The sequence below is a fragment of the Triturus cristatus genome, chromosome 5_1 (assembly GCF_964204655.1).
Source record: "Triturus cristatus chromosome 5_1, aTriCri1.1, whole genome shotgun sequence".
NCBI classification, from domain to species: Eukaryota; Metazoa; Chordata; class Amphibia; order Caudata; family Salamandridae; genus Triturus; species Triturus cristatus.
In genome coordinates, this window is record NC_140587.1 from 362,528,904 (window position 1) to 362,546,516 (window position 17,613).

The window sequence follows — 17,613 nt, forward strand, 5'->3', positions numbered from 1 at the left end:
GGAGGCACCCGGTGGGCTAGTTGACCCACAGGGGCCCTCAGAATTGAAAGGGAATTAATTTCCCAACTTTAAACGTGCCACAGGGCGTGTTTGCACACATGTCAACTCAGGCCCCGCCCCCCCCCCCCTTCACCACTGTGCAAACGCGCCCCGTGGCGCATTTTAAGTTGGGGGATTAAGTCCCCTTGAATCCTGAAGGTCCCTGGTGTCCAACTAGCCCACCAGGTACCTCCAGTAAACTTAATGATTCTATACCTTGGTCGTCTCTGTAGTATGATAGCTGTTAGATGACCTTTCATTCATGTTTAACACCGCCCACCACTGTCCTTCACTCGTAGCCACAAGTTGAAGCGTCCTCTGCGGCGGCTGGCGGGGTGTGTGTTTTGTTGTTTTTTTTGGGTTTGAACATATATTTTGCAAAATGGTGATCCATTAGCCCTGTGCAGTCGTCTGTTTTTATACTTTCATTTCCTGACACCGTTTTGCTTTTTCTCAAGTATGATGTTCATTTCCCAATTATTTGGTTGATGTTACACCACGTGTTTTAAGGCTTGATATAGTCTTGTATTAAATCTGTTGGGGCGTGTAGGTGTGATATCTTCTCTGTGAGCTGCATGTGAGTCACTATTGGACTCTTTACATCGCGCTTTCTGGGTATAAGACTACATTACCCATACTGCTCGCTCATGCTGTGACGTCATTATTCTTGGACCTTTGGTCCACACGTGAATGCGCGCTCTGACGCGTCTTGGCAGGGCTTCCGTGTTTAAATTTCGAAGCGGCTGCCGTCCGGGGCCGCCACTAGCATTCAGGAAGGAGGCCCGGGGCAGCGCCGGAAAGGTAGGGTACTCGTTGTCGATATTGGTTCGTGCATTCACTGCTGAGGTTGGGCTGTGGGAGCTTTACGCCCAATCACGAACTGACATATTACGAGCCTTTACCTGTTTGGGCAATTCCCTTGTATCGCCTCTAAGGTTTATTGACCTTTTTCGCGATGATTGTCTATCGAACAAATTTTCGTTTTCTATATGAAGGATATGCTAACATAGCCTTTTGCTGCCCCGTACCAATATTGGCATATACTCGAATCACTGCAGGATTGATATCACGAAGGCACGGTTTTTCAGACTGCGGCCCCCCATAGAGGTGTCTTTTGAGTGCCAGAGTGTATATGCACAAGGGCTGGCCATATATGGGTTTGTTAGTTTTTCAATACCCTCCTTCATAACATCCCTAGCCTCCCTGAATGATTACTACGATTGAGGTTTTCACTCTAGATGCAATTTGGAAGCCGTTTTTGCTTCCCCAGTCCTCATCCCTTGAATTAATCGGCAGGGACGCTTTGCCTTACCTTGAATAGGATTGAAAAGATGAGTACCCGTGGATTCAATTTTGAGGCCCTGGTAATGCGCTCCTTTGATAGGTGCTCTTGGGTACTTGCACGATAGGTCATGAGCTGTTTTCTCTGGCCTTTAACAGTGGGATCTGACTTGGATGGTTCTACCTGACTCTTTTCTTCTCCGGTTGTCTTGAGATAGATACACCATCCATTATATCCCCTTTTAAACATTATAATAACTGGCCTGACGACCTGGTATATGTTTGTTGTTCACTACACTATACGCTTCTTTTATCTGCCTTTTTTCACAGTGCGTTGTCTCACGCCCTGAGTTGTTACCAGGAGCGGCAGGCGTAGTCCCGATTGTCTTACGGGTAAGACTGCTACAGTATAGTTCGACTGTTTCAGCTTATGTGGTCTTGTGCCTTGTTTGTACTACAGAGCCTAGCTACTAACTGATTCTTTTGTTTTCTTGTTTCATTTATACAGGTACTTACCCTCTTTTGACTGACAGGATACTTGTAACTATTCCATTTGATCCTGTGGTACAAGGTTGGTGATTCGGCCTGTCTTCACTTAGACACTAGTTTAAGTCATTGCTCGGTGTGCTTCGTTGTAGGTGCAGTAGTTTTGTTATTTTGGTCCTGATGAAAGCCTAGATCTCAATTATTTTCTGATCGTTATAGGCTGAAACATGTAGACCGTCTTTTGGTTGTTTGATAGTGCGTTCGGCTATTAGGCCAGTCCGCGCTACTACCTTGTTTTTAACATTGGCACAGGGATATTTTTTCATTAAAGTTTTTTCGTGTTCCGGTAGTCAATTTTAAATCACTTACTCCACACTGCACTTCTACAAATATTTGTGCCCCCACAAATATTTAACTAAAGCTTCGGGGGTGGCGGTCCCCGGGGCTTGGGGAGCCTTGGAGGCCCCTGGGCCCCTGCAATCACAATACATAAAGCATGCCCCCGAGACTTGGCCCACCCAGGGTCTAAATGATAACGAAGCACGGGAGTCCGCGCTTCATTTTTATATTTTCGCGGCCGGATCCGCGGATACTCTGCGCATTTCGGCGTTTTTTTTTTTTTTATGCTTTTTTGGTCCCTGGGGGTCCTTGTGGGACCCCTGAGCAGGCCTAGGGGGTCAGGGTGTTTCTACCATGCCCCCTTTTCTTGTTTTGTGCGCCAGTTTCCCTGTTTTCTTGTGCCTCGGTTACCGAGGCACAAGATGGCTGCCAACACTTCCTGGTTTGGAGTGTTGACAGCCAATTAGAATGCAGCTCGTGATCGGGAGGGTGCGTGAATACTCCGTGCCTCTAAATATCGACATGCTTAGTTTTTTTATACCAAGGATGAACCATATACAATTTAAGAGTTAACTTGTACGCACTGTGTTTTTTCTTCCACAATAGATTAGTTCAATTAAATGTATTGTAATTTTCTTAACCTGACAATACATCACATTACTCCTATATTACAAGAATCAATAAGAGTATTGTGTAACATTTTATAATCTAAAGGTTTTGAAGAAAAAAAAATGTAAAGTGACCAATTTTAGTAGACCATTTTTTCATTTACGCATAAATGGGCTAACATTATTGCATTATTTTTCTTAGATTCAGGCACACAAGTATGCAGAATTTGGAGTGGCACTAAAGCAATGAGACGTAGAATGACCTGCTTTGTACTTTCACAGGGTTGAATCGTAATACACTAATAGTGTCACAGCTATTCGTACCTGCTGTAACCACACATAGCGGCTACCTGTGCATCCTAACGTATATGCCTATAAGAAGGGATATGGAATAGGAATGGATGCGCAACACGTTTCACACATTTCTGTTCTCTCCCAATGTTATATTGAGATTGGTACCTTTAATATTCTTATATTGACCCAGGCATTAAATGAGTAGTCACCTCAATCTACAACGAGGTAGTTGCAGTGGCGTAACGAAACTTGAGGGGGCCCCCCTGCAAAGCACATGGAGGGGGCCCCCCGCGGCGGCCCGTCACACCACCTACCACTTTGCCCTACCACCCAGAAATCTAGTATATTTTGATTTTAAACCTCCAACATTTAAATGAAATGCCTCTATATTGTCTCTCTAAGTTCTAATGAGAAAGTAGTAAACGCTCTTAACATACAAGCTATGCCATTTGTAACAATACTGTCAAAAGCAGATTATTTAACTGAGGCAGCAATCAGAAGAATGCCAAGGAGCGTTCCTATTGTCTCAGGAACTGCCTATGGCTGAAGAACAAACAACAACTATGAAGGGTCTGAAATAGAATTGACATTAATGGACAACAACTTGAAACTTTGAAAGACAAACCCAAACCTGCAATTCCTTAAAAACTCGACTGACAATATACACGAGAAGTACACAAGATATAACTCAGTATTGTGCGAAAGTTAAGAGAAATAGACTGGTGAATTATCTGCATGCCATGTGTGACATTTTCATAATTTCAGTGTAATTATGAGTGACATTTCAACGACTATGAGTGACACTTTCTTGCGAGCACAATTAAGCAATGAAGACGATCAACACATATAAATCTCAGAAATAACACCACAAAGACCATTCCGGTCAAAACACGTCAGTCTTTTGAATAAACTTTTGAATAAACTATTACGGCAACTATATCTCAGAATGCGAGCTTTCCTCTGTGTGTGACCACGATGCAGTTCTGTTTGCTTTTTTATAGTGGGACATGCTCCCACTGCTGTGCACCAACACTGACAGTGACAGGTGGATGCGATCGGAAGACTGTAGTCCTTTCATATATACATACTTATAGCCTTTCTTTCATGCATCCTTCAATCATTATATCCATGGATCAATCTACACATTATTTAAACTATTCATCCTTCACTCTTCCCAATCTATCTATTCTTCACCCTTTAATTCATTCACCATTTAACCTATTGATCTTTCACTCTTCCATCCACCATTCCAACATCCCCTCTATCAATTCTTCCACTACTCTATTAATTAATTATTTCATCATTCCTTTCACCCTTACATCCTGACTTTTCTCCCTTATTTCCTTTCATGCTTCTTTCCTTCCAGTCTTTCTTTCTTATACCCATCTTCTATTTCACATCCTTAATTTTTCTTTCGCTCATCATCACTTTTTCTATTTGTCCCTTTATCAAGGTGTTTCCGCTAATTTCTCTTTCTCTATTTCCTTGCTCCATATCAGCCTACCACCTACACTCCTCTCTCATGATATTGCCTAACAGTATTATTCATGAGCACCTTGTATGCAGGGCTGAGAGAAAAGACCCAGAAACACAGGAGTAGATTGTTAGTCAGAGGGGTTGTAGGGCGGGGCAGGAATGCTGGCACAAAGGGATTTTAGGGTTTGAAATAGTATAACATTTTCAGAATGACAGCCATAGTGAAATTGCTAACTGGACCCCTAGTTTATAAAATTAACTAAAATGTACAAGTCACTTTGCCAGTTAAATATAGGATGGAAAACATATTGCTAGAAGCAAAGTTGTGCTGAGTTACAGCAATGGCATAATAGTTATCTGGTGACATACCAGTGTTTGAGTTATACACACAGGCATTTTTATGCATCACTTAAAGTATTTTACGCTATTACAAGTACGATTCCCAAGCCCATAAAATATACGAGGTTGTTGCAAACTTTTGTCATTAACAAATTTGATTTATGGGCATTGATTGGCTAAAAACACAAGATCCCAAAATCATCCATTCATCTGAATTTTACCATTTTTTTTTCAAACTTTAACTGCTAAAAGCTAATCCTTGACGTCTGTCCAGTTGCTCCCTTCTTGCCGTACACCATATTTTTATTCGTGTGCAGTAAGTGAGAGCCCATGGTGTTTTCAGTTATGACCGTCCCTCCCCCAGTGATGGTTTTTGTACAGTATAGGGGTCTCTAGTGTGTGATTATGTGCAGTGTGTAAAGCCCTATTGTCTCTTGAAGGTGGTGTTTAGGGATAGCTGGCCTCTGTATGTACCATGAGCGTATGAAGGAATGGACCTTCGCATTCGAACAGATATACTGCTAAAGGAAAATATCCATTCTACGCTTACCTATAGCGCAATAAGCAAAGGTCTACATTTTGGCATGCACGTTACTGGTGGAAAGAGCATTTAGTATTTAATATGGGGCAGCTATTCTTATACACAGTGTTTGCAGAGATGTTCTTAGTGTTTTCCTATATAGGTTTACTATTCTAGTGTTCATGGCATAAGCATCCTTAGTAAATAGATTCTAAGTGCTTGTGTTGCATTGTGAGATGGGTTATCGTGCTTGTATATGCATTGTTGGCACAGTGTCCATGCATTGTTGGTATAGAGCCTTCATGCTAGAGTGTATGCAGTGTTGGTGATCATTCTTTTCGGGTATGTGCATTGTTATCAAAGAGAGCGGTCGACCTCGAAACTGGGGAACCGGGTTTGAGTCTCGGCAGGGGCCCTCAACATCCTGTGATTCTGGGTAAATCACTTAATTTCCCTGTGCCTAACAATAAAATGAATGCGTCCGTCTGTGACGCAACCGGTGCTTATGTAAAGCGCTCTGATGCCTTCGAGTCGAGTTTGCACTATATAAAACTAGGGAAAAAAAGCCTTTTAGTGCCTTTTGGGTTATTGCAGACGTGCTTCTCTATTGTGCATCTGCTTTGTTGGTGTTCATTGCGCTTACTGCCTGTGTGTATGCGTGTTATTTGCGAAGCACCTCTTGGTAGTTTATATACGATATTAGTTCATTTGAGTTGCATCAACAAAAAGACTTAAAAGATCGAAAGTTTCTGGTGCATTTATGATTCTAAGACTAGTAGAAGCAAGTAGTTTGAACAGCATCTCGTTCAAATCAAAAGGTTTGGTTGTAAATAGTTCGAAAATGTCCTTGTAAGTCGATTTAAGCAGTAGTTTGAATCATTTGGTTCAGATTTTCTTTTTCTGCTTTTACAACCCTGAACCTTGAGCCTAATATGCAAAACTGACCCCGATCATAATCGAATCCTCACCTTCACACTAACCTGTGTATTTGACTACAGACCCAATTCTCACCTTCATGCTAATCTGTAGCCCCCACCCTGAAGACCCCGGAGACGTCAGTACGCCGCACCCACGCATCATTTAATTAAAGAAGAGGCTCAGGCCGTGGCGTGCGCGTACTGGTCAGAGACGCCTGAGCGACTCACTGACCCTTGATTGTTGCTTTTTTTCACAGTTCAAACAGAAGTCAGTGGCCCATTTCCTCCTTTGCACTAGGGCCCGTGACTTACTAGCTGCACCACTGCTGGTATGTTGGCTTATAATTAGAGTTATGATCATGTGTTTTCTTGGGCAGATGGTTGTGTTGGGTTTGTCTTGAATTAGCTTCTGGTTGTTTCCTGGGTTTTATTCGAGGTAGTATTTTTGACTGGTGTGTTTGCCTGCATGCTGGACATATAACGCGTGAGGTGTTATTTAAGTGATTGATGTATCGGGATAGTAGGCGATGAGGGGGTTGGGCTGTGTTCATACTGTTTGGGTGGCACGTGTGCTTATCACGCTGGGTAGGGGGTTTCAGGAAACGTTACATATTTAAGGAAGTGTAAGTGATAGCTGAACACTAAAGACCATGTGGAGTCTGTGCATGACTTGAGCTGCGGTGTGTATGCCATCTGCGGCAATGATGTCTTGCAAGAGTGTGTGAAAATGGATGTTTGCTGTAATTGCTTCTGAGGTGCGGGTAAATCAAACCCAAGTGTGCTAAACGCTTTATTTTGTAGGGCGGGAGTGGTGCGTGTTTAGTTTAGTGGTAGCTGTTATTTCCTGGGCGGGGCGGCACAGTCGGAGTCTGTGTGAAAGTTTAAAGCAGGTTGTTTTTTACATCTTTTGGATAGGCGGGAGAAAGCAGGTTGGAGAGGTGTAGTAGCGTAAAATCAGTTGATTAATGTTTTAGCTTGGCCTTTTATGTGCTTTTGGATTTCTGGGGTCAGTTGCATGAGGTGTGAGTCTGTGGGAGAGATGAATGCGAGTACATGACACTGGGGGCTGTTGAGGGCGTGCTCTCGGCCATTTGTAGCGCCGCCATAGTAATCTGTGGCAGAAAATCACATATAGCAGCAGTCCAGTGCTTCGAACCGCTAAACTCACCGTGCGATTAAAATACGCTGTCCTTGGTGTTTACTTGTATTGGCGCCAGTGTTTTGAATTTTGTCTGCTTGGTAGTTTTTGCCCCCCCAATCAGCAGATTGGTATTAACGCACCATAACAAAGGGGGACGCACATTAAAACACACTACTGCCTTGGGCAGACTGACTCACCTGAGCCGAGGCCTGGCCTGCAGCTTAAGAAGCAGGCGCGAGCGGGCAGCAGAAGACAGAGCAAGGCGGGCAGGTGATAATTAAATTATGGCCGGCGCCGCAAGGTCCTTCTAGTAGTCTCCCTGGGATGCCGCGCTCACCTCACTTGTCACGCGCACTTTTCATTGCGCTGCTCAATGCGCATGACTGACAATACTCACCAGCCCCACCCTGAAGGCTGCGCAGCGCGCAGACATCTGCGCGACACGCACCATTAAATTAACGAAGAGGACAGACTCCGCTCAGAGGCCGGGCGTGTGCATCAAGAGCCAGAAGAGATCGTGGTGCTCCAGGGGCCCCCTCACTCAGCGGACGGAGCCAGCAAGCCTCTTGTCTTCATTAATTAAATGGTGCGTGCACGCACATTTAATCAATGAAGACAAAAGGCTTGCTGGCTCCACTGAGTGAGGGGGCCCCTGGAGCTTGGGGGCCCCCCCGCATCGCGGGGGCTGCGGGGGCCTGTGTTACGCCCCTGGGTAGGTGGCCAAAAGGCATTCTGAAATTCTGAATCAAAAAGACAAATCTTTCAGTCTGGATGATAATCGATGTCAAGCCGAAACTCAAAGAGCAACATTCGATGGCTGTTCCAGATCAGGAACATAGTTATGCTCTTCAACACAGCATGGCAGCAGAGTACATACTCCAGAATCACAAACACTTGGTCACCTCAACAGGAAGGGTGCACTGAAATGAGCTTTTACATGGGACTCCAACTCTACAGGATACTCTAATACCTAAATGTCCATGAGATGAGAAGATCCAGCCATTGGACATGGCAAGGACCTTCCAAACACAGGCAATGGGTGATGCTCCAGCGTTCTTTTTGCGTGTCTCGCTCTCGGTCACTGCCGTGGGGTCAAAGTAATTAGACTTAAGGCACCAGATCGCAGAAAAAAGGCAAGCCAGGTGGTAAAGTTTAAGACAAGCATTTCTATCAATAGGAAAAGTAAAACAAAGGAACAAATAAAACTGATAAATACCTGTGTCAGGAAGAACGGACGTGATGCTTGGCGTATCATTCAGCGAATAAGTGAAGCTCAGCGGGTTGTACACAACTGAATTAACAACAATTTGAACTGTTTCTTCTGCAGCAGAGTGTGGTGGTGTGATACACTGCACTTCTCCAGGAGTGACAGACAAAACTTCACACAAATTACCGCCAATGGTCACTCTAGTACTGTTTGCACTAAATCCATTCCCTGTGATCAACAAAGTGGTGCCGCCCTTGATGCTTCCGGAGTGTGGTGAGAGAGAGGCCTCCGCAGGACTGTTAATGGTGAGGCTACCGGTAGCCAGGCCTTTGCTTAACACCACAACTGTGAGCGTGTAGTCTCCGGCAGGAAGTGGGCTCACATGGCAAGTAAGGCTGTTTTCAGTGATGCTGGTTGGCTCAAATGCCTCATCTCCAATGTATACAAGGATGTCGTCAACTCTGGACCCAAACCCTTCGCCTCCAATCACAATTACAGTAGATACATTCTGCAAGATGGTGGGTGCGACGCTCGATATGCTTGATGTGACATTGTTGGAGTATGAAAAGCTGCAAGACCCCCTGCATTGTGCTGGGATACCATGTACACTGACTTTTAGATCCACACTTTGTTCAGCATTAGAACCTGAGGTGTCACATTTGATGTCTGTGTAATTCACCGAAACAATGGCACATGGATATCCGGCCACTGTAACCACTATCCCACTCAGCGGAGCTGCAAACCCTGACCCGTGGATGGTCAGTCTGGTCTTCCCTGTGAGTGATCCAATACTCGGGGACACAAAGTCCATGTGGGGGAGGAGGACGAAACGGCGATCAAACTCTCTGGTCAAGGTGTTGATGGCTGTACCAAGGTTATGGACATTTAGGGAGACCATTTCTGCTATTCCAATGTCCATTCTATTTTGTGGGTCCACAGTGCATGTCAGTTCGTGTTCACTGCTTGAGATTATCACACACGGATAGCTTCCAATCTTCACCTAAAAAACATGCATAAGAAATACATGTAAATCACACTGCATTAGAGTGCACACATATAACTGTTCCTCAGTACTCATTTGCTAATTTAGAGAGGTACACGGGAAAATACAAACCCTTTGGAGAGCAAAATCCAGAAAATCACAATCGCCAAGCCAATGGAGACGTTTTCACAATGAGTGTTCAGCGTGTTGCCGGAGGGACACATTTGTACCAGATTTACAGGTTATCCATATAAGGTATATTTACAAACAAGCAATTTAAAGGGAAAAATATCCAGTCAAAGGAAATCCTGAAAATGCGGCACAGAATAGGTCCTCTGGAACACCCCAGTCTGCAATATGACTGCGGTTGCTTGAAACATCTTATTGAAAGGAGAATATATACTTATCCACTTGGCAAGAAAGTTAAAGCTGCCTACAAAATGAGCCATCAATATCACATTATTTTTTAAATGTTTTTAAAGCGTGTACTGTGCATTATTTCAACAATATGCTGCTGATTACCTGTACCATAAAAGCAATAAAAAAAATCGCGGGAACTGGCTACCCTGAGTTTCAGTGCCACGAAACTGCTTTATTGCCCTAAGCTTCATAAAAGTCCATGTAGACAGACTAATAAATGTCACTAACAGCACAGTCTTATTTCAGGTTATTTTGCATTATGCTTTATTATAGTTCTTTACACTGTGCTGGTCAGAGCTTTCTTAAAGCGCTTCAGCTCCATTAGAGTTAGGAGTAGTGCTTAATTTGAGCCAGTGGTTTCCGGTGCTCCTCACTGACACTTAATCAACACCGAGGCTTTCATGAGCACCAGTTAAAGACACCTTCATTTACAGAGAGATTAAATGATATGGCCAGAAACACAGGATGTTGAGTCGATGCCAAGACTCGAACCTGGTTTCCCAGCTGTGAAGTCGGCAGCTCTGGCCATTACGTCACATCCTCTCCCCACTTTCAAGGTTAGTAGTTGGTTCTGTTTCAGGCGGTGCTAACAGGGCTGGTCCAAGCTGCCTTGTGAGGAGAGCCCTGGCACTTATGTTTTTTACAAGTTAACCAATATTTAGAAGACAACACTTATTGTAAAGGGAAGAGTGTGCTTGGACACAGAATAGTTGTTTCTTAATTTTTCTGTCTGGCGTTAGCCAAGACCTTTTGATTTTACAAAAATTATACATGCATTTTACACATACTTATAGGGGCATTTAACCAACCCATTTCCCTTATTGGTCTTTGTGCATTTACAATTTGCTTCCACTCTACACTATACAGTATGGGGCAATTGGTCAGCCCACTTCAGCCACTGGGTTACTACTCTGAGAGTGACTGCTCTTTAGCAAGGAGCGCATCCATACAGAAAGTAATTCCCTTAACGCTAGAGGCTACTGTGGCAAGGTGTGCTTTCTGAAAACAAAAAAAAAGGTTTACTTTTCAACAATTTTTTATACCTTCAAGGGCCTGGCAGTTCCTATAACAATCAAGTATTAGAAAAGTAATAGTGAAATGTCAAAATCATTGGCAAAGCCAAAAGGCCGGCCGCTAATGCAAGACATTATTGGATTTGGCAAAGCCTTTTATATAAGGAAACATGACAAAACAAATCGAATACTTACCTTGGTAAAAAGATAAAGGGACAGAAATGTTTGTGCCTGTGGCCTCTCCACTGCCTTACGTGTACTCGTTGAAAGTATGATTTATTTTACTTTTTCTTCGTAGCTCCCACTGCTGCTAGATGGTGTGGTAATCAAGGCACTGTACTGTTACTGTGATTCCTAAATGTCCACTCTCATTGGATCGGACTTTGGAGCTTTACAACTCTCTAGTTGAATTCTTACACTTTTAAAGACCTAGGGCTATTCTTATTATGAGTTTGGCGGTGCAGGAGCGGGACCGCCCCGCACTGCCAAACACGTGTTTGAACCGCCTGCCGGATTAGGAGTTTTCTCCTGTCTGGCAGGCGGTCCTTTGGCGTTCCCACGGCTGTGACTATGAAATAGGCACTGCAATAGGAATATCAAAATCAGTACCTGCACACAGAGGGGCACAGCATGTGCCCCCCGCATGTACCCCATGGGGCAGAGGCACAGGGCCCCCTGTGTTTCCTCACCGCCACACTTTTCATGGCAATCACACCGTCATGAAAAGTGTGGCGTTGAGGAATCTCATAATATGCTGCATCCCCTGACAAGCATATTGCGGCCTCAAGGCCGCCGCGCAGATCCCTGGCAGTTGCGGTGGTTCCAGGGTGGCCCTGGCCATAATAGGGCAGTTAGAAGACTGCCTCCACCATGCCCACATGAATCTGGCAGTCCGTAGATGACCAGACTCGTAATAAGCCCCTTTATGCAAAATATGGGTTCATATAAAAATTGCTCATTTCCTATTTAGAACAACTGACCCTATCTGGTAAACAACTGTGTATTTGGCAAGATTCTAGAATTTAGACCAGTAAATGACTCTCAGAAAATGTCAGCTGCCATTCATGATCCCTGCATGGCAAGAAACATTGTGTTCATTAATGGCTTAGTGCTGCTCATTGACCACTTTCACATGGGAAACTGGAGGTCAGTCTGGATGTGACCACCAACCACAGCCTACAGTTTAACAAACAAAGGGCTGGTGTAGATACCAGGAAGTTATGTCTTGTATGCCATTATTGGAAGACCCAAATACAGTTATTTATGAGGGTCTGTGAAGTAAATTTGGCATCAGAAATAAATGTGTCTCGAACAAATCAGCAGCGTCCCACCCTTTTCTTTCAAAGAGCCAGGTGCACTTGTATCTTAGGGGCATATTATCAAGGGTAGGCGATAAACTTATCGCCACTTTAGTGTCCGTTTACGGGTGAAAAGTGGCGATATGTTTATCGCGATATTAGCAAGGCCACGCTAGCGTGTGTTTTGCTGATTATGCTCCCGTTTCCAGCACGCCTAACTTCGCATCGCTAATGAGATGCAAAGTAGGCGTGTCTGTGGAAACAACATGGGTAAATATCTCGAAGGCAGCTTCGCGATATTTACAATGCGGGGAAGAGATTATTTTAATCGCGCTAAGTATGCCTTAATGCAGGAATTTAACGTCTTTTAAATTCCTGACTAAGGCATACCTAACATGGGAGGTGGATTCATGTGATACAACCACAGGGTCGTATCATCAAGCATATCGCCGTTTTACATGGAACATCGCTGGAAAACCAGCGATGTTCCATTGAAAAGGGCACTATCGCTGGAATATACATCGCCATGGTGGTAAGTGTTATTAATACAACGCTAGCCTGGCGAAATATTCCAGCGATAGAAAAAAATGCGGTATACAAGGTCAGCGATAATTATCGCTGCCGGTTGCAAATATGGCCCCAAGTGAGATTCTTTCCCACTTGGCAGCTCAACACTTGCTAAAGTGGCGAAGGTCAGTTGCCAATAAATTACCTATGTTTATGTTTAATAGATGCACATTCACAGGGACTGGTGCTAATGATATTTACCTCTCGTCACTGAATGTGTCGTTGCGTTTCCAGACTTCAGCCAACACTCAGGTTCAAGGTCACTGCTCTGTGGCGCTTTAAATGTGGCTGCATGTGACTGCCTTCATCTGATGCTGAGGTCTCATCCAGTATCTATTTGGGGTGCAGTACCTGAGACCTTATGACAATGTGCCAAAGTCACATCTAGGCTTTCCCTCCTTTAAGATTTCACAAAAGAGAATGGATGGTGTAGGGAAATTCACAAGTTCAGTTAGGTCTTCCCACATTGTTTGAGGTTTTCACTAACCTTTTGACTCTGGGCGTTAACATACAGCGAAATGTTTCTTAGCATAAGTACCAGAACGCACCAAACATTGTGATAGATTTGCTAACTCCAACTGGCATGTTCAATGTCTAAGAAACCTTTTTAATGTGGTACAATGCACCTGTGGCTCACAGATATACTGTGAGCAATTGGTTGAAGTTTAAACTTGACCCAAAAGTTGCTTTAAAAGCGTGGCTTTCAATAGAGCCCTGAACAGCTGTGTGCAAAGCTGCAGCAGGCACACAAAGGAAATCGTTTGACGTGCTTAAAAGCCTACATCCGACATTAACCAATTCATCTATAAGTAGTGCCTTGAAGCCCACAATGCCTGGGTCCATAATGTACAAAAGCAGAACATGCATAATAATTAAATAAGCTCTTCTGTACTGCATTAGGCTGTGGTAGCTCTTTCCCATAAAATAATTACCCCTGTGAATAAAAGCATTAGTTCCCATAAAATTGGATGAGAAAATAGCTATAGAGATCACCCACACACCATGGTACTGTTTACCAAATAATCTAATTTGATGATCAATGTAGTTTCACCTCAGGCCAATCTCTCCCTTCTCCACTGGGAGTAAATATCTCTTTGAGATATGAAATACCTTTCGTGGGAGAGAAGAGCTGGGCCTGCAGGCAGAATGGTATGACTGAGTTAATAAAAAAAACAGTTATTGTTAGTTACATTGAAATGTGGGGCCAATGAATTAACAGGAACAGAAGATGGTTTGTAGATGCTTTTTGGTGCAAGAGTTGGCCACAGGCAGCCACCGCTGGTTAGGTACTTGAACTAACATTCATGTTTAAAATGCAATTGTACCTATTGGTATATTGTTACATTTTCATGACCAAATAATATCTTCAGGTCGATAGTTTAAACTTTTTTTTGTTTTGGGATTCTTTTATTCACCAATTATTTCATCCTTTTATTATTTGTTAAGGGATTTAAATGTTTGATTTCTTGATTTATGTGATGTTTTTGAGATACTGCTTCCATATATATAGGTAGTAATCCACTCTCTCAGAGCAGTACATTTAACTGTATAAAGTGATTAGCTGCTTTCATGCTGTGTTGAAAAATGGTCCCCGGTAATATGGGGCTTGCCATATCCCTTTAAAAGCATCGTCCAATAGTACTGCCTCAAATATTTCCTTATAGTAAAACACAGGTGCCTGAGTTCTACATGGAGATTCTATGCCTATACTTTCCCCTTTGTAAACTGGAATGCATTTCAATACATCTTCTATTTCCATGCTAACATTGGATCACAGCTTCCAAACTATTACTGAAATTCCACTGAATTTGCATTAGTTTGACTCCTATACATCTTGCAGGAAAACAGTCAGTTAAATCAACCGCAATCTTATGGACCCAAATATACCATATAACAAAAGTAAAATAAGAATTAGGGACTACTTATGCTCTTGGATACATTTGTTAACATCATAAACCCAAATGTAACAAAGTGGGATTATTTCGAAGTCCTATACCTCATTGGCACATGAAATGTTGCTGAAGCCAGTTCCAGTGAGTGTTATTGGGTCCAATACGGTGCCATTGGATGGAGTGATTGCTGTTATGGAAGCCGAATAGCAATTGGAAAACTCAAACACAATGGGATGTGGACCCGAAGTTGCATTCATGCGCTGGCTGCAGACTGGTTCATCTGCTACACACTCTGCAGGGGATCTTCTCCTGCGGAATGGGACAGGTCCTGAAGAGCATAAGACATTTAAGGTTAGTCATTTATCTTAGAATAGGATTATGAAACTAAGGCTTCAGGCATGAGGAGTCACTAACCCTTAAAATAATTGAGATGTGCATGTTTACAAACTAGGGTGATAATCAATAAGTTCAATTGAAGTGGGAGTTCTTGGGCATATAGAGAAGGCAAGCATGTTTGATTTCTGTATTTCTGAGCGTACATAAATTGAATATGAAAACAGCAGAGTTTACTGATCATTGAGCGGCAATACTTATTAAGTAACCCAGCTGCACACCGAAGATTACTGCACGTATGCATCTCTTATATCGGCATGGGTTTACCAAAAGTCCTAAATGCTGCCAGCAGCACTCAAAGGCTAAATCAGACAATAACCATGCTGGCACGTGATTTCTTTCAGTTTGGGCAGCTACATCAATAGAAATGTACAGCTCACCATCAAAGGAGATCACCACCTTTAACAATGTCATACTTCAGTAGTTCAATTATGCTCAGTATTTTCCCTGGAATCAGAATAGCTGATTGAGTGCCACTTCCAGTTATCTAGGAACCACCAAGCACTATCTTCTGTTCTGCAGTGGTCAGTAGTTTTACAGCCAGTAATGCATGGCAAGTACAAATGGTGCTATTTAATAACAAAATGCTTTATATATGGCTACATACCACAGTAATGCCATTTGTAAGCACTGCAAATATCAGATATTAATATGGCACTCTATTTTGCTGGAGGCTGATGGGTGGCGCCTGGTGTACTTATTGCAGGTGTAATTAAAATAGATTACTCACTGGATCTCCAGACAGTTAAGAAGCCTCCTGCTCCTCTTCTCTATGAACAATGACAAAGGGCCTTATTTAGATCTTGGAGGAGCGGAATACTCCATCTGCCGTATTACAATCCCATTATATCCTATGGAGTTTATAATACAGATGACGGGATATCAGTCACATTTGTGACAGACTATTCTTTCTGCAGAGATCTAAATAATGCCCTAAGATAATGTAAGGTAACTCCCTGACAAAGTTCATTATCCTCTTATTGCTTGGCATTAAGGTTAACCGAATGATTTCTATACACGAAACACAAGCTCAGTTGTTAGATTTAGGTTCACCACGTGGGTGGGTCCCTTTGATTCTGAAGAAAGCCCTTTGACTGCAAGGCTGTGGATTACAGAGAAGAGACAGGTTGACCACAAGTTGAGAGATGATGGAGGTGTCATATTCACCTTACTACCTATCCTTAATCATTTTTAATCCTGTAAATGTGAGGCAGAGTAAGTAATAAATCACTCATTAGTTTTCACACTCAATACAGTTTTAACTACAGTGGCCTCTGTAGGACATATTCATCCACAATCACTCCCAGTAAGACTTCTGGATGAGCCCAACTAGCTATGTTACTCCTATGTTGAACCATGGTAACTAATGTGGGTGAGATGACTGCATCCTTTCATGCAAATTAGGTCAAAGTATCCTCTCCAAGTGGAGTAGCCTAGACAATGAGTATATTTCAAACATTCCTCAAGGTTGACACAGTCTTTTGTCTGGTTTCTCAACTTTGCAAACTTAGAATAATGAAAAGATGAGTAAGTCCCGGTGGTGTTCCAATTCATAGCCTCTAGAAAAACACATTTGCTCGCTGTAAATGATAAGTTCACTGAGCTACTTTCCCAGCTATCTTCATGCCACCCTTTCTGTTGTTTTTTACTCACGACATCATCCCGTTGCCTTTGGTATCCAGATCATCTTCTTAAACGCCCACAAACAAGAATTTCATTCCATGCTATTTAAAATGTATTGTATCCTGTAGTATACTCCTTAGTATCCTCCTACTGTTCATACATTGATTTACCCATATTCCTTTCTCCACCAGGGGCCATACTATGTAAATGGCGCACTGTCCATGTTTACCTTTAAGCAGGTGTGCTAGATACAAACAGGGACAGTGCACAATAACAAAATGAATGCCCTGACACCAGGGCAGCCGCGAACTTGCTCTGCCCTATGTGCAGCGTATTCCATTAAAAACAGAGCGGCTGCTTCAAAGCGGCTCCATGCTCTCTACTGAGGCCGAATGCTGCCTTCATTTTAAAGGAAAAGAGATCCCCCTGTAGGCAGGTGGAGGGAGTGACTGCAACCACCTGTAGTGGGGGATCATTGGGGGTTCCTCAAGAGACGCACTGACAGTCCTGCCCTCAAGAGACACACGACAGACGGACAGTGCACCACCTTTTTCTTGTGCACTGTGAAGGTGCCTCATAAGGGCCTGTTTGCATCTGCGCCCCATCAATAATATACCACGGGCGCAGAGGCAAAACTATTCCCTCATTTGCATAGGGCCACACCCCCATGTAAATGAGTTACCACCCTGTCATGACAGCGCTGGTGAGACATGTGCCTCAGCACTATCAGTATTGCAGAAAGGGGTGCCCAAGCCTCTGGGACCCCTTTCTGTAATAC

General features: G+C 43.2%; 1 protein-coding gene across 1 annotated transcript in view; it reads right to left on the reverse strand.

The window, feature by feature from the left end:
* Positions 1-17,613, reverse strand: part of LOC146830893 (fibrocystin-L-like) — a 533,569-nt gene that overhangs the window by 290,229 nt on the left and 225,727 nt on the right. Inside the window, exons 38-39 of the mRNA XM_085603812.1 lie at positions 14,924-15,147; positions 8,657-9,647 (exon numbers count right to left, since the gene is read on the reverse strand). Of these exons, the coding sequence (XP_085459938.1) occupies positions 8,657-9,647; positions 14,924-15,147 (1,215 nt within the window). The remainder of the gene's footprint in view (positions 1-8,656; positions 9,648-14,923; positions 15,148-17,613) is intronic.